Source organism: Tauraco erythrolophus, chromosome 8 (assembly GCF_009769465.1).
Source record: "Tauraco erythrolophus isolate bTauEry1 chromosome 8, bTauEry1.pri, whole genome shotgun sequence".
NCBI classification, from domain to species: domain Eukaryota; kingdom Metazoa; phylum Chordata; class Aves; order Musophagiformes; family Musophagidae; genus Tauraco; species Tauraco erythrolophus.
Window position 1 is genome coordinate 33,399,759 of NC_141472.1, and position 18,082 is coordinate 33,417,840.

The 18,082-nt window shown below is 41.4% G+C and overlaps 1 protein-coding gene across 3 annotated transcripts in view; it reads left to right on the top strand.

Moving 5' to 3' along the window:
• The window catches only part of KALRN (kalirin RhoGEF kinase), a 536,138-nt gene that overhangs the window by 256,938 nt on the left and 261,118 nt on the right, over nucleotides 1-18,082 (top strand). For all 3 annotated transcript variants that reach the window (XM_086615857.1, XM_086615858.1, XM_086615859.1), the window contains 2 exons: nucleotides 4,248-4,379; nucleotides 12,007-12,237. In XM_086615857.1, coding sequence (XP_086471983.1) covers nucleotides 4,248-4,379; nucleotides 12,007-12,237 — 363 coding nt within the window. The remainder of the gene's footprint in view (nucleotides 1-4,247; nucleotides 4,380-12,006; nucleotides 12,238-18,082) is intronic.

Sequence of the window (18,082 nt, forward strand, 5' to 3'; positions counted from 1 at the left end):
GGCTGAGTCAACCCTGCTGGGAATTGAACCTCACATCTGTCTTCACGTGCCTTAGAATCACATTGCTTTCCTGGCTCTTGTTGCAGATACATGTGGCGTGTTGAATGGGACTCGGCTGAATGAGTTCCTGGATCAAAGCTTTTTTTTTGCTCCCCCCCCCTTTGTTTCTTTCTTTTTCTTCTTCTTTTTTTTTTTTGTGTGTGTATGCGTGAACGTGTGTGTCTTCCTTAAGTTTTTTAAACACAATGTGAACATGCTGAATCATCATCAAGAAAAAAGCAAAGAAAAGAAAGAGGAAAAAAAGGTAAAAAAAGAAAGAAAGAAAAGACAAATCTTGCCAATTTAGTCTCCAGCAGGCTTCCTTCAGCACAGGTATTTGATCAAAAGCCAGTAAATGAAACTCCAAACAACCACTATGTTGAGGTCAAGGTGCAACTCAGGGTATTCAGTGGAGGTGTTTCCCAAATGTCCCTTAATTCCACCTGCTACAAATCTCTTGCTTGGTGGTTTTTTAGTTCTTTTGTCTTCCCCAGGCTCTTTCTCATGCTAGCATGGAGATATTCTAGTGCAAAAGAGAATCTGCGTCTGTATCTTTAGGTATGTCTGCAGCTATTGAAAATTGCAAGGAGAACATGCCTCACATCACTGTGATTTCAAGACAACTGTGATGATTTACTCCAGATGGGATTCCAGCCCACTAACTGCCAGATGGGGGAAGCAGACATACCAGTCGTCCTCCCTTTCTTGGTTGTAATCTGTGAAAGTGTGCTAAAGTACTCATAACATGTTCAGTCTAGAGATTCTATCAGAATGAACAAATTAATGTCTTCAATCAGCCAAGAGATCTCAACCATTTAATTCTCAGAAGTGCACAAGCAGGGTTATTATTTGAGGTAGTAGGTGTTAGGTGCACGTGCCAGACGTTTATGCTCATCCTCTGAAAACTGACCCCAGACCATTTGTTTCGTATTACCTCACTCCCCAACCAGGAAGACTACTGTTCTCATCTCTTATCTCTGCCTGGATCTCTCTAAGCATATCCTGAACTCCCCTATTTGAGGAAAGGAAATGAAAAAGTGTGGAAAAGATGAAAGGGAGGAATAATTTGAGGAAAGGAAAAGCCAGTTGATATCTATAAGATGCAGGGATAAGACCAAGGTAACTTCTGCATTAGATAGAGAAATTCCAGAAACAATAACAGGAAATATACAATTAGCTTCATACAAAAAATTCAGGGCATCAAGAGATATTATAGGTCACTGAGGAAAGCAGTTTCTTGACCTTCTTCCCATCTTTCCCCACAGCCATTGTGGAGCATGAAAGTATACTAGAGTTTGGTTTTAATTTCTTGAGGGCCTAGGAGAACCACCCTGGTTATTCTGCAGCTTCCGTGCAGAGGCCTCACAAGCAGTAAGCCAGGACTGTGCAAAAAAACATGGAGAAATATGGACTACAAAATGTCTGAGCTGTGTTTTGGAGGAACCATGTGATACATCATAGCAGTCCCTGTGGAAAACTAGTAAGAAGTGGTCTTAGAATACTTTATTACCTAATACAGAATTTGCAACTTAGGTGAATAGGTTGTGAGTCAGGAGTAAGTGTAGGTCATTACTTTAAAGTTACTTTTGGATTGGATCAGAGGCACAAAGGTATCTTAAGGATTTTTTTATTTTTTAGGAGAAATTTTTCTTAATCTTTCCTGAAATCTTGAAAAACACGGACACTTGTTGGAGCCTGTCCTTCAAATCATATTTAAGCAGCTTTTATGTTCCCAATAGGTGCTATTGTTATCTGTGGGCTAACTAGAAATTTAGGCAATTATTTTGAATGATATTGAGTATCCAGTGGCCAGTAACAGCTCCTGTTCTAAGCTAACAGCAATTTACAATGTTAAATGCATCTTTTTTCAACTCAGTCAAATGGTGATTTTGTGATATGAATATGTTTCTAGCATGAACAGTTACATTTAATATTTTTTTTGTCTGCCACAGTGCGTGACAAATAATAAAAATTAACATAGCTGCTTTTTTTCAAAATACCCAAATCAATAGTCCTATGATACGAACTAAGACTTTGCAAAAATCTTTAAAAAAACATTTGCTCTCCCTATGTGAATCCAACCACACAGCACAGACCACTAGGCATTATTTCAGGTTATCAGAGTGAAATGCTGACGGGCTACATTTCTTAAAACTTTTTAAAGCAGATGATGTCAACTGCTCCTGCTAGTGGCAGAAGTAAAATTACTGATGTAATTGCTGACGTAACAGTGTCTATATACAATAGATACACAAAAGAAAAAGAGATGTGAGACAACAAAGTGGAAATGTGGCTGTGTGCATAGGATCTTCCTGAGACTTCTTCCACCTAACGTGCAAATCACAGTCTGGGGATAAGGTGATATATGAGTAACACGACTATAAGAGCTTGTATTAAAATTGGTAGAATTCAGCAGTTTTGATAAGAGCCATAAGAGTGTGATTCCAGCAGCAGGAGCACTGGTCTGTGAGGTGTAAAGGTCTTTTGTTCACTGTTTCAACCAAGAAGTTCATGTAACAGCCCCAAAAGCGATTGATCTCAGCTCCGTGCTCTTAAAACTGCATAGGAAATGATGTGAATTCCACTACCTTGGCACAAAACGTGATGACTTCAGCTTTATGCAAGTGTGTTTGGGGATTTCATCTGAAGAGACTCAGCAGATCAAACCAACACAAGAGAACCTGCCATCCTTGCCTCCAGTCTTCTAGAAAGCACAGTTTTCACTGGTAGATTTGTACTTTGTAGACATGAACGTTTAGGAATTCATCTTTGTCACTTAATCTTTGCGCACTGAAAGGAAGTGTTTACAATGCAAACACTTTATAGCCTTGATTACACAGCAGCATGGTGAATAGCTTTACACTGCTAATAAAAAAGGATGCTGATGCCAGAGCTGGAGTTGAATTGAAATTCTTTGCTTTGAATCTCGCAGCCCTTCATGCTGTGAGTGAGCACTTTCCTAACAAGCCACAGGTGAACACTTCAGGAGTGGATAAAGCTGTGATCCTGGGGATGGTTTTGTGGCATTATACAGTCACCCTACAGGGCACTGCATCTGTTGTGTAATTAGCTGTTCTTTTTTATAAATAGCCCCTAACTATGGCAGGCTGGTTTAACAGAAAGATGAAGGAAGAGAAAATATTAATGAGAAGTAATGAGGTGGCACTAGGCAGTTAGTATGGACGAAATATGAACATGTGAGCTGTGTCACTGAGGTAAGCACTGCTTAAAAGAAAAACAGGAGGGGAACCTTAGAGTCTAAATTCCTCTTTTCTTTTATGGAACAGGCAGCACCCAAGGGAGCATCCCAAATTTGTTCTGTCAAAGTGCATCAGCACTGCTCTGGAGGCCTTTAAGAATGGAAGAATATTTTTTTTCCATCCCTCTGCTCCCCGAAGCCATTCAGTTTCTGGCTGTCTGTTACGGCTTCCAACCAAGGTGCTAAACCGTATCAGTTGCAATGGCAATGATTTTTTTCTCCCTTTTCATGGATGTCTGCCCACCAGGAACTGGACTGGGACTAGCAGCTCATTTTGTGTTGGCTGCTTAGCAGCTGTCAGATGGTAATGGTATCTGATCACTGCTGACCTGGGCCAGAATCAAATTGTGACCCAGGGGTTTAAAGCCTTGCTATCCTATTAGCAATCCCACTGAGCTGGCCCTGGGTTGGGAACTGCTTGAATACAGACTATCTGCCTTTCGCCAAAATGAATGTCAGCACTCATTTTAATGGGAGTTTTCTGTTGCTGAGATCAGTAGTGTTAAGGACAGGTAAGCGACTGAGGGAAGATTGACAGCTGAGACAATGCCAAAGACAGCTGGAGCTGTAACTGTGTCTTTTTGTGCTTCACGCTGATGGTTTTTTCTAAACATGTCACAGCCTCCTCTTTTGGAATGCAACGTTGTAGCCTCCCTGCATGGTATGCAAAGAGTCTTAGAATGGGTGTTTTCTGAGGCTGGTTAAAGGAGCATTTGTTTTTAATCCAGAAGAAACAGAAAACATTCCTTTGGATCTAGGTATTCTTCAGGTACTGAGGAGGTGACAGGAATGTGCTGCTCCGGGGTGCCCCAAAGGACTCCTTTATAACTGTTATGTTTTCCTCAGTCCTTGCTGCAGTCATGTGTGGCACTCTTCAAACAAAGTTTTCGAATGTTGATGAGCTACTGTTCTGTATCGCTGTTGCTGATGGTTCCTGGAATTGTTTCAGTTCCTTTCAGGTGTGGATGCCTGGTGCAAAATGTGCAGTGAAGGAGGCCTCCCCTCAGAAATGCAAGACCTGGAACTGGCCATCCATCATCATCAGACTCTGTATGAACAAGTAACACAGGCCTACACAGAGGTATGTGCTTCCCAGAGAAGAATGTCAGTATCTGTTAAGTGATAACAGATATTTGACTACATTTTGGAGTTTAGCTTTTCTAAATAAGATAGGTTCTGCTTTCCATTTCTGCCACTTTTTCAGAGAGAGAGTCGGATCTAATCCCAGACTGTTAGAGGTGACTCCCAGCAAACTGCTTGTAAGGGCACAACAAGACAAATCCCATACAGAGAGATGGATCCCATACAGAAATGAAATCTAGAACTAGTGTTGGCATCCCAAAGAAGAGTTGCTTCACTGTCTTTGCTGAACAGGGAACCCTTTAAGCCACCAGTAGCGTTACTCTGTTCTTTCCTTCTGTGGATGAGTCCTGGCTCTAGCATAGGTATGCTAATGGGAACAGAGAATGCCAAAGACTTTTTCCTTCAATATACATGCTCACAGAGATGTCAAGTCCTCATTAGAATGAATGCTGCAAAAGGCTGTGCTTTAGTTAGAACATAGAATCATTTAGCTTGGAAAAGACCCTTAAGATCATCACTTCCTGCCGTTAACCTAACATGACCAAGTCCACCACTAAACCATGTCCCTAACTGCCACATCAGATATATTTATATATACGTTGTTAAATATCTCAGACTTAAATAGAGTATGTGGGTTTTTTTCCTTTAAAAGAGTATGCCAAGGATGCTAAGACTAAAACAGAATCTGTGGCGTTTTGTCAAAAAAACCCCATAAAATTCTTCACTTGCTTTTTATCCCATCCAGGCTGCAGCATGAAGTAAAAGCTACCAACAAACAGCCAACATTCAGTGCACCCAACTGTGCAGGCCGGGGTCTGTGTTCAGTCCACTTCATGTTGCACGAGGACTGCAGGACCTCCCTGGCATCTGGGAGGAGTCCTTTTAGGAATGGTGCTAGTCTAGATGTTCACCCCAGGCATGGGCTGACCTGCAAATTAACCCAGGGATGGGAAGCTGTGTACTTTATCCATTCTATTCTGTTATTCATGCCTCCGGGACTCAAGCTTGTTGGAAAGTAATCCACAGATCACCTGAATGCTTGGATTTAGTTGTATTTTTCATGTCCCTGTACTGTTCTGTGCTTGACTTTCTTTCTGGATATCAAAGGATTTTGCTCCTTGCAGGGCTTTCTGAGCTGGACAGGAGGGCTGTGGGTAGTGCTTGCTATGCTTAGTAAGTTACCAAGTGAAGACTCCAGAACAGAACAACTCTCCTCCATGCTGTGGTCATCGTGTTCTTGGAAGAATCTGTAGTATAAAGTAGAAGAGAAAAGGATTTGCTTATCTAGGCTTGGTGGTAGGCACTCACGCGTACACAGTGAAGCTGTGCAGGTACTTTAATGATGAATGTAAGGAATGTTTCATAGAAACCTCTTATTTTCTGAACACCTGAAAAAATTTGGGAGTTAGTTAATTAGAATGAGCAAGGCTGGGTTGCGATCACAAAGGGCAATTCCTTACGCAGTACTCAGGCTTCTCAAAAACAGCGGGTTGTGGGAAGAAACAGAACAGTCCTGTTGACCTCTAGTTGCAACTGTGAATTTTATACATGTGCTCAGTCAGGTGAAAATAAGTTTTTTTGATTGCATTTAAAAATTATTTCTAAAAATTAACTCAATTTGGGACTGAATAAAAAATTGTAATGTTTGAAAGTGGCATTTTGTTTATCAGCCTCAATCTTAGTTTTTGTGAAATGAAAATTCATTTAAAACTCATGACCAGAATCAACCTTTAACATGCATATTGCTCTTGCTGATGCTTCCTCAGAAAGCTATAACTTGTCACAGACACAGCTGTTTGAAACATTTCTATATTGTTTTACTGATAAGTATATTTTTAAACAGTATGTAGAATTGCCAGAAAGATTACAGTTTGTTATTTCGGAAGTGTTCATCCCTTTTCCCACAGCTACATGGTAAGCTGAAAAGCCTGGATTAGACTTCGGAGTCTTGCCTCCTCCTGTCCACATGCCTATTTCTCCAGTCTATATAATGCCACTCGCCCATAGAAAATAATGTGTCTTCCCTCAGAGCTCTCTATGGTGGGATGAAAACTGTAGCTTTTCCCTTCCTTTCTTTTCCTGCAGAGTCATTAAAAATCAACGTTTTTATTTCTATAATCCAAAGAGACTTGGAATAGAATGAACATTCCTCGGAATAACCATTTTATATGCGTATCTAATAGGATATTAATTAACATTTAATAAGATACATGGGCCTATTCTGTTCTATTACAGAGTGTAACAAAGCAGTTCAGATTCACTGCAGGAATCTAAGACGAGATTCCCAAAGAATCTCAGGGATACTCTTTTTTTCCATCTTGCCATGGCTGTAGCCATAATTATTTGCCTTCTTTCCTTTATTGCACTTGAGTGAAGCTCAAAAATAGTAGAGGCAGAGATCATGGGCCTGATACTCAGTCCACAGCTACGCAGTCCTCCCCTGCACTACGCCAAGCTGCTGGCAGAACAGGCCTTCCTTCTTCTGGGAATCAAGTAATGCTCTTGCTTTTACTTTGGGTAAAAGTAAAAGTTTGAGTGCTAGAGTGAGGAGATAGACAAGATGTATGCCTTTGGCAAATTCCTCTCTTGCAAAAAAAAGTTCTTCTAGATGTCTTTAGCCAGGGTGTGTTTATGTTGCTCCACCAGTGTTTCTAGTGGATGAACAGCAGGAGACAAACTTGGGACACCCCTACTGAGGACTGTACTGATTTGGTAAAGACAAGAAGAGAGAGAGAAAGGTTTTCTCCAGTCAGGCTTGAGCCTGGTTGATAGTAAGAGCATCGTGTTCACTGTGACTTGATTAAGTGCATTTTACTGTCTATTTCCAGAGGTATGATATATTTGCTCTAAAGACCTTTTTTTTTTCAGAGTGCAAATTGTAGCTGTTTCATAGATGGCACCATTGGTCTAGTCACTTAGAAGGCATTGGAGATCTTTCTGACCCACTATATAGGATATCTACAGATTTTAACTTATTCCCTAGCTATGTATACAGCATCTGTGGAGATTATTCCAGTAGCACAACAAAATAATTTTTTTTGGTTCACCCAAGGTCACATAACTTCCTACAGAAGGATTTGCCCATCCTAGCCCTTCTCCTACTATGAAGCCAAAATGCGGGAGTATCATCATATGACAGGAGTGTATATGCGTGTTGTGTCAAGTGGTGAGTTAAACCTTCCTAGAGAGTCCAGCAGCAATTCTGTACTTTTCAAATTAAGTGAGAAATGGTCAGATTTGCTTTGACAGACGCAGCACTGGCAGTTACACCTTACAGGGACTGCATACCATGCTGGGTGCAGGTCCGTTCAGTTTAAGACTTTTGCAAAAGTTCTTACAAACACATTGTAAGTGAGATGTAAGTGAAGCGATGCAACTAAGCTGAGTTGCTAATGCTTGTCTCCTTGCACAGTCCTTGAAAAATTCAAAAGATTAAGATGAAAAAAGATTTTGTGATTTATTTTTGCAGTTATAAGGAGAACATGGAAATGACTGAAAGCACAGTAGGTAGCTTCTCCATTTGTGAATTTGTTCCTTTCTGAAATCTGTTCATTGGTGAACCCTTAAGAGTGCAAACCTCCTGTGCCCATTCATTGGGAATGCAGTATTATTCCCAACAAAAATGCTTTCAGAGAAGAAACTTTTTAAGCCAAACAACTTGAGAGCTGCAGAAGATATGAAATCCTGAAATATGTATGTAATCCTTGCAAATACTGAGTACAACTGATTACCTGATTGTTACTGTGCTGCTTGCTATATATTTAGTCCAGCATGACCAGAAAAGCCTGTAAATTAGGGAGCAGGAGAACACTTCTAATAGCCTCTGTTTTGTGTTAATGATTATTAGCATCACAACACAAGCACTTGAAGTCTGGTGTGTATGTCTGGCTGTGCCTATCAGGGAAAAATCATAATTTGTAATTTCTGAGGCTTTTTAGAGAGACAACAGGAACAAATTATCGTGCAATAGATAAAAGCCTAAATCCTACAGAAGAAAAAGGAGTGACAATGCAGAAGTGTACTCACTCTTTCCCCTCACACCATGAATCTGGGAGAAAGTTGTCCTTTCAGCTTTGGAAGAAGCATGAGCGTAGAAGCTGTTGCCTTTGAAACAATGTTTTTCTTCTGCATTGCTCCTGCCACTGAGACTTTTTATTGTGAAGGCCTTGTTGGCCGTGTTCACCCACCAGTCAGCTCTGGAAGAGCGCTTTTTTGTAAGATAACTGAATTTAGTCTGGTATTTTGATCAGTCATGGTTAGTATACAGAATATTTCACCCAAGGATCCGACCCCTCAAAATTGAAGAATTGCAGGATTTTACGTAGCTATGGGAAGTATGCACTTGGGAGATGGTGTAGGTATGAATAGGTCTGTGTCATGGCACAAAGTTTCCAGGAAGGTTTTCCTGAGTAAAGCATGTCTGTCATATTGTCAGGGTAGTCACTTGTCTGTTACTGGTAAACTTTTGAACCTTTATTGTTGGTCCTGATTCTGCTGTGACTTCTATCAGTGTAAATCAGCAGGGGCTATACCAGTGTCATGGTTTGATGTGGGGGGGTGGGGTGGGGTTTCTGGTGACAGGAGAGGGGCTTTGCTCCCTGTGACCTCCTTGGTTTTGGAACCGGGTTAGACTTGGTTCTGGCCAGCAGATCAGACTGCCATCCCCCTCAGGGTTGAGCCAATAGGGCGCCTCTGCGAATTGCCCTATTTAAGTCGGGACAAAGGAACTGGAAAAGGTGCTTCGCCCAGGATCGAGCAGAGAAGGGAGGAGGGCACTGCCCCCGCTCCCTGGCTCCCGGCCGGGCAGCTGCCTGCGTCGGGCCAGCGCCGCCCACTGAGGATGGCGGCGGCGGAGCCAGCTGGGGAACTCGGGGCCACCCCACTCCTGGGGTGCCCACTGGGCTGAGTTCACCCGGAGAGGACTGAGATCTAAGAGAAACAGCCGCATTGACACCAGGTCAGTGAGGATGGAGCGGGAGGAGGTGTGCTGGAGCCGAGTTTCCCCTGCAGCTGGTGGTGAGATGGCAGGTGGGCCCCCTGCAACCAGGACGGCCTCGGTGGAGCAGAGACCCACTCGCAGCCCGTGGGGAGAAGATGCCTGGGCCTGAGGATGGTTGTGTTGGGGTGCACAACATGGCAGAGAGGCATCTGGAGTCTGCGTGACAACCCACGCCGGAGCGAGTGGCTACAGCTCCCTAAGTACCCGAGACTGTGGTAAAGCCCACACTGGGGCAATCCGTGGGGAAGGATTGCTTCCTGTGGGCTGGACTCACGCTGGAGAAGTTTGTGGATTTTTCCTCGTGGGGAGGGGATCCACTGGAACAGGGGAAAAGGGTGTAAGGACTCCTCCTCCTTTAAGAAAGAAGCAGCAGTAACAGCACGGAATGAACTGACCTGCACTCCCCCAGTCCCTGCCCCCTGTGCTGCTGGGGGGAGGAGGTAGAGCCGGGAGGAAAAGGAAAGGGAGGGGGAGGAAGGTGTTGGTTTTAAGATCTGTTTTTGTTTCTTTTTATCCTCTCAAGTAACCGGTTTTGTTTCCCTTTGTCCTTTTAAGTAACCATTAATAAATTATTTTGCTTTTAAGAAAGCCCAGTCTGTTTTGCCCAGTACCATGGTTGGTGGGTGCTCCCTCTGTTCTTGTCTCGACCCTCAGTCCCTTTACTATATTTTTTCTCCTCTCCACTTTACTGGAGAAGGAGAAACTGTGTGAGTTTTAGTTGCTGGATCAGCCTAAAACCACAACAACCAGAAACATTGTAACGTCATCCAAGGACAGATCAGACTGACTGTAAACCCCAAGGCCTATAACAGGACCGTAGTGAACTCCCACGGTGAATTTAGACAGTGCAGAGTGAGTTTTGGGTCTAATAAGCAGCTCCCAAGTGTGTGCATAGCCTTGGTTTCCTGTTCCCAGTGGCTAAATTGTTGCTGATTATCTTCCCACAGATAAAATAGGAGGTAGTATGCCTTGTCTCCTTCCATGTCTAGAAGCTGCTTCTTCCTGCCTAGCAGCTCTTGCTACCTCCATAATGTTGCCAAGGTAACACCTTTGCCTCAGTGTTTCCTCCTAAAATCTCCCCGGTCTCGCCACTATCCAGTGCTGTTGGCCAGTACGGTTGTTCCCTCTGTGACTCCAGCAGGCTCCAGCATGTGCAAATTGTTCCAGCTGGTCTTCAGCAGCAACTGAATTTGAGTATGGAAAGCTACTCCCTACAGACTCTCCAGTTATTTCCTGATCTAATTCTAAATTGCCTTGAGTATTTAATCTCCAAGGACCTTCCTAAGCCCACCTGATAGTCACGTAATATGATGAGATTTGAATCTTACTTTTGCCAGTATAAATCTCAAAGTGTCTCTTGATTTCTCTGAAAATGCACCAGATATACACTGCTACAACAGACTGGGATGTGGCATGGCTTGCCAAAAGACACAGGTTTGGGTATGAAAGGATAATTGCTACATTTGAACAAGCAACTTACAATACAGAAATAAATGAGACTTGGAAATTCTCGAGATGTGTTTTAACTGTGACTGATAATGTTCGAAATTCAAACTGGATGAAAAACGTTCATTAAGCCATTCTCTAGCAAGGTTGGTGATTGTTATTGCATAGAAATAAAAACACTTTTCAGAAAATCTTGTCATTTTCAATACAGTTTGTTTCAGAGGGAAAAGGGAAAAGTGGGCGGCGAAGAGGAGAGGAATTCCAATGGTGTCCTTATTTACCATTTCTGTTGAACAAAATATTTTAACTTTGCAATCTGCAACTGAAAAGTATTTCAAAAAGCCATTTTTAAAGAACCAATGCATGCACACCCTTGTTAATAGCAGTTTGGTTTTTATGGTTCCATTTTTCATTTTGCCCCTGCAATATAAAAACACTTCAGGAATGTTCCAGGAAAAAATCTGGCGTTAAGAAATCTGGTTTTCTGGGTTTTTTTTAATGCCCAAATGTCTTTGCATCTGCCAATGTGTTTTAATATGCTCAAAAAAGGTTACATATGTACAGAAGGCTTTGCATTTGCCAGCAAACTTGGTAGCCCATTGAAAACAGAGACTATAGGTCCCTCTGAGCTGTTCCTGGGGAAGAAAAGAATCGTTATCATATACTAATTTATTTTTCACTGCCACTGAAAGAAATGCAGAATCGGAATGTCACACTTCTCAACATATATACATACCTAGAATCCTATGAAGAAAGGACTCTCTCTTATCATACAGAATATGAATGACTCTGCCATCTGTGGTTTTCTTAAAATGCCACTTCCTCATGAAAATAGGCCTGCTATTGCAAATGCCACCTGTCATCAACTAGTATATGTCAAGAATTTTCTGTGCCCAAGTGTCAGAACGTAATACAGTCTTAGGATCTCTGTCTCTGTGTGTGCAGTCCCAGCAGCGCAGTATCTGTGCTCCTGCTGAGTGGCACAGCAGGCCCACTAGGAAGCAAAGGCAAGTGCTGAATGTGTAAGTACCAGTCAAATAGAGATGTTATGAGGTCTTTCATCCTTTTTGACTAAAATAAGGAAAACACACAGGGGAAAAAGAATCAGCTAGGCTGTTCTCTGTCAGCTATTGGATGTTTAAGTATCACTGCAGTGAAGTAGACCTATTTCTTCACTCAGGTGAGCCAAGATGGAAAAGCCTTGCTGGATGTCCTACAGCGTCCCTTGAGCCCTGGGAATTCTGAATCCCTCACTGCTACTGCAAACTACTCCAAGGCTGTTCACCAGGTGTTGGATGTGGTACATGAAGTCCTGCATCACCAGCGGCGCCTAGAGAGCATCTGGCAACACAGAAAGGTCCGGCTACATCAAAGACTGCAGCTCTGTGTTTTCCAGCAGGATGTTCAACAGGTAATATCATTACTAAAGGAGATAAAGAATGGTCCGTTCTTTGCAGCCGTAAAGATTGTTTGGTGACTCACCTAGAGGATATTACCATAACCAAGATTTCACATGCAGCTCTATCTATGCTAGAAGTATGCTAAAATCCTAATATGCCTTTCAGCACCTCTTGGTTTCATGTTGGAAACCATTGGTCAGTACTTTGATTACTGATCAGTCTATTCCCCACGAGAATGTGACGCTGTTTTCAGTAGTTAATTTTTCACAAGTGAGTAATTAGCTGTACGTAACTCTAATGCTCTTGAGAAAGTGATGTTTAACAGAAAAAAGAATTCCAAGTTTAAAAAAAATCGAACTGTAATATACTTCACCTTCCTATGTGGAAATAATACAGATACAGACCTTTTAGTGGTGGTGTTAAATTATCTTTGCACTATTACCACTTATGGAGTCCGCGTACCTGTGCTATGAGTTTGCTGGCTGAAACGAACCGCACACCCCAATGTGCAGAGCCCACCTCACAGAAATACAGTTCATACGTTACAGGCTCACCTCGGAGAACTCAGGCTCCAGGTGAATAACTTTTCTCTCCCAAAGGAATCCACTTGAATGCCAGCACAACAGCGTAACTGACAGTAAGTAGGAGATGCCAAATATGCAAGCACAATCAACAGATGTTACAGGACTCTGCTTATTCAGGATGGTGTGGTTTGTTTAAGGGCCCCATTACAGCCCAAAGCAGATGTTGGCAGCAATATGGTACTTGCTTTAAATGAAAAGGCTGGATGCTCTAATCATGTTTATGGAGCATTCTAATGTCCCTGGGGTTCTTTATGTCATTGCCTTTCTCCAAGTGAAAAATGAGGTGGAGACGGAGTGACAAGGCTGTCGCATGCAAAACAGACGTAAACAAGCAAGGACAGGAGACAGGCAACTTTTATTTAATATGAAAATTTGTGGTCCTGGTAGTGCCATGGTTGAAGTGCACCAGCACAGACAGAACTGCATCCTTTGCAAATATGTATGATTGTTTCTTTGACAGTCTTGAAAAGTTTGCCAGAATTTCTACCTGCTCAGTTTTTCCTATAAAACCACACAAATATTCATGCCACATATATAACTAAAACTGAGATTGAATGTAACACATGCTTAATTTAAGCAACTTCACTTTTGTTATGTGTCAGCAAACATACTGCATGGTAATAAAATTCATCAGTTATGTATAAAGTAGAGCATGTACTTGGAATTCAGTTAGAATACTCCCTGCAAACTACGTGAAGTTAACGCAATTTTGGGGTTAAAATCTCGAAAATCAAGAGCTGTAAATTCTGATGTTATTATGCTTTTTCCAATTGTGGTATATAATGTCAATAAGCATCTATATTCTCTTAGGTATTCTTCAGCCCCTAGGGTGATTTACACTTTTGTTCAATCTTTCCAACCCAAAACTTTCTCTCTTACATGTTCTGAAATCAGTAGAAGTGTTTATGAGTTTCATTCATGAAACCCATTCAGACTTTTACCTCCCACATGCGCAAGGCATTGGGGCTGTGTCACTGGTTTTCAAAAGGAACAGGTCTTTTGCACGTACTGTGACTTCTGGTGAGAGGAAAAGAAACAAGCAGTAAAAGTCACTGGAGTACAGTCACTTTACAAAGCATTGCTCTGTGTGAGTTCTGTTGGCAGCAATCTTTCCAAATTTTTCTCTTAATGGGTAGTTATTATCTGGGAAGCAACAACTTAATGACAGACACGTTTCTGTCCTAGCACACACTTAATGGAGGCATCTCTTTGTCCTACTTATAAAGTAGAGAGGAAGAGATGAATCATTCTGTTCACTAAACATCTGTACTATTCAAGCTAAATGCTTTGCAACTGATAAATGAAATTATCAGCTAAACAGAAATATCAAGTGTAGATTCTGTGAGGAGGAGGAAGATATCTAATTATGTTGGGATTTTTTTTTTTAAATAATCACCTCCTATATATCTATCGTGCAATTCCTGCTATGCTTATTTTGTTAAATGCCCGTCAGTTGGCAGGTGAAGCTGTCTGCCTGTATGTTGTTGCTAATCATAAGTAACATTTATCTGTAACAATCTTCTGCCTTGTCAAAATTTAATAACCTTCAACAAGGTTCTTCCTGGTTCAAGCCTAAAAAGAAAAGATGTGGGAGAACAAATCCTGACAGGAGAGCCCTGAGTTTATTAGACTTCGCTGTCTTCTAGACAAGTAAGGATACAGTGCAGTTTCTCTAAGGAAGATGCTCCTCTTCTCTTTCCACCCAGCTCAAAATTAAGCATGTTCTCACAGATGCAGTTTTCCGTCTCAGGATGTCCCATGGCTCACTATCTCCAGCTGTTGGCCAGTGGAGTAAAAATTCTCGTGAAAGATCATCTCCATGTCAGAACTTACACTCTCTCACTTGTTCATCTATACCTTTCTCTTCATGTCATCTCTTCTGTATCAATCTTGTCTTAAAAGCAGATGTGAATAGGGACAGTTTTTGTTGTGTTGCATGTTCTTAATACAGACTCCAGGATTATTTTGCACCCTCTGTCTTCCATTAATGGCGTTAATAGCTTTTGGTAAAGGCACATCTCCAATAAGAGATTCTTCTGAATCTTCAGAGATCAATCATTCCTCACCTAACGACTCTAGTTAGTCTTGCCAGAGGGATCAAGTATTTAGGCATGCAATATCAAATGTTCGTAGTGTCTTGTAAAACTGGTTAGCTGGATGAAGGCTTTTTGTAGGGCAAGTGTGTGCCTTTTGCCTGGATTTAAGGGTTAAGCTGTGTTAAACAGGGCTCGTTCATATCATTCCTGGTGTATTCTGCACCATTTTCAAGGCCAGACTGCATGCTGTATGCATTACTGGCAGGTCAGGGCTATCTCAGATAGCTTCACACTGTCAAGGAAATCCTTTTGATTTTAGCTGGGTTTCGGTTTGAACTGCACAAAACCTGGAAACATTGAAAATGATGGATTAAAAGAAATAAAAGAAATAAAAGTAGTTTTTATTCTGAGATAGAAAGTCAAGCATCCTTACAGTCATGCCATAACCAAAATATAAGTTGTGCTGTAGGAAAAAAAAAGTTTAAACACTGTTACAGTGTTAATGTAAGAAATGTTATGCTGTAAAATGTCATTAGAAGTAATCACTACCTCACACCATCAGATGTTTTACAAGATTATTTGCTACATCTGTGTAGTAATGCAATTACATCAATTTGCACATGTGAACCAAGGTAAATAATGATGTGCTAAGGACAATGAGTTATGAATATACAGCATTTTGAAGAAGGAAGGAAAATAAATGGCATGAAACTGCATTTGCAGCCTGCACAGGAAATAGGGCACCATTCCTAGAAAAGGGATAGCAGATAAGACAATTTGTGAGCTGTTATGAGGCTCTATGCAGGCGCAGCTGACAAGGAGCTCGTTTAACACCAGAAGTATTTAAGATCGTTATAAAAATGTTGGGTTGCCGACTGTGTAAAATACTTCATTGCTTTAGTTGTTTTTTAGAAGTTCTCTGTCATTTCAGATAGGGAAGAGTTGCGCTGTTTGATCCTTTTAGAACACAACTGTGGGAGGAGGTGCTGAGATTCTGTCCTGCAAGGAAGGAAGAAAATCCTTGTGACATTCATACTGATATTCTGTAATTGCTGCAGATGCTCGAAGCCCATTTTTGGTGGCTTTTCATTTTTGCTGCTCTCTGCTCTGGGTCTTCCCCTTCTGTGGACTATGTACCAGCAAATTAACACCATTTCCATTTCTGTTGAGATTTCAAATTATTCTCATATTGTCTTCAGCTTTCACTGCTTTCCACTATTACATCCTGATTTGCCCTGTCTGCCTTTGCATGCATCTCTCCACTTTAATATGTTCCCTATGCCCCCGTGAACAGCAACACTGTGAAACAGCAAGGGTAGCATAAGGGTTGTACCATGAGCAGATGTTACCAAGCAGCTTTAGAAATAGCTGAAGTAAGTTGTAACACTGTTCTTCACCCCATTGCCTCCCCCATCCCTTTTGTTTCATATGGGCAAGAATTTTGTCTGAATTCTCTCACCTCATAAACTCATTCAAGTGAAGCTGTAAAGCCTGAAGCAGACCTATTAAAGTAGAAGGAAAATGGAGACCCATCAGATGCATTATTGAAGTGATCTGTGCAAGTCTTGAACTTGGTATTTTAAAGCACTTTCGTGGCAGAACAGTCAAACTGCTACTCTTATTCTGCAGGCTTCATTCTTTCTCATGGAGATTCTTGATCTTTCCTTTATTTCCATACATGCACACCAATACTTAGCCTGACACAGGCAGCCTTCTCCACAGATTCACATGATTCTTTCAGGATCACTGCTGGTGCTGCTTCCTTCTTGCTTCACTTTGGTTGTGATGGTTGCCTGTGAAGGAAGAGCTGGAAAATAGGTGGACGTAGAGGTAGTGTGTTTGCTGCTGGAGTTTCTTGGCTATGTACAAAGCCTTGAGTTAGCTGGGGTGGCTCTGCATGGCAAAATGGAACAGGCCCATCATGCCAGATGAAGACCAGTGGTAAACAGCAAGATGACACTAACAAACGCTTACTAGCAAGAGGGCAAGCATGTACTAAGCAAGCTAGGACTGTTGCCATACCAGCTGTAGTGATGTCTCAAATCCTCTTGGTTATTGAAAAGGTCAAGCTAGACCAGTGTCAGGTTCACCTGGATTTCTCTAAATTTGTGGATCTGCATTCTGTTGGCTTCATGCCCAGATACATTAATGGACATAACTTTGGTTTCCTTGTGTGGTTATCTGTTTCTGGTGATGGATAAAAAGGCCATGTGGCCATACTGATATCATTACATTTACCAGCTGCCGTTGTTGTGGGAGATTGCAAAGTATTGCAGAGGAAAAGCTGTCTCTCTTCATAACCAAGCATTTTAAATCGTAATGTCTCTGGCTTTTACTGGCCGAGAAAACAGATCAGGGCATGATCCTGACGTCACTTGTATGGAAAAATGTCCTGCCAACATCTATCTGTCTCCATACAGTATCTGAGAACGCTGAACACTTCATGTGATGTGTGTGATCTACGTAGTCCATTTGCAGAAGAACGCTAGGATATTTGAGGCAGTTCATGATTCATTTAGCTCTCACACAAGATTTTAGAGGATTAGGTCTGTACATCCCCCCTGACAGGCACACATACACTCAGTTGCTTTGGTCACTTCAAGGCAATGAAGAGTTCTCCAAAATTCTGTAGCTTTCCAACTTGTCATAGTTTGTTTCAAAACCAGAAGAAATTAGACTTTATATGTCCTTTTATGCTTTGTTTAAAATAATACCTTCACTGGGTCTTGTAAAAGAAGAGACTTATTTGTAAACAATTACTAAGAAAAAAGTACATTACAATCAAGTCAAGATTATATTTACTACATATGACTGCAGCCACAGCACCCTGCAAAAATACATCACATGCTCTATGCACCATCTGAGCATATTTAGCCTGTAAATAGCTACCACTGGCAGATCAGTAATTAAAACATTACAATTCAAAGCATCCTAGAGAATTTTCACAGCCCCTTTGGTACATTTATCAAGTAATGATACACACTCAATGTTTGTCACTTATTTGTTTACATTTTTGAAGTATTACTCCTGTATTTTCTCCGAGCTTAGAAGGTACATGTGACCTTACAGTTGAAGTGTTACTTGATAGTGAGTAGAGTTTCTACCTATGATTGTATTGAATTGATGGAAAAGGAACTCAGGAGTCAATACTGGTGAAACTACTTGGCAGCCTTCTTCCAATGGGATGTAACAGGAGAGAAAACAACCTTTTGTTATCCATGACTCAGAGATAAATA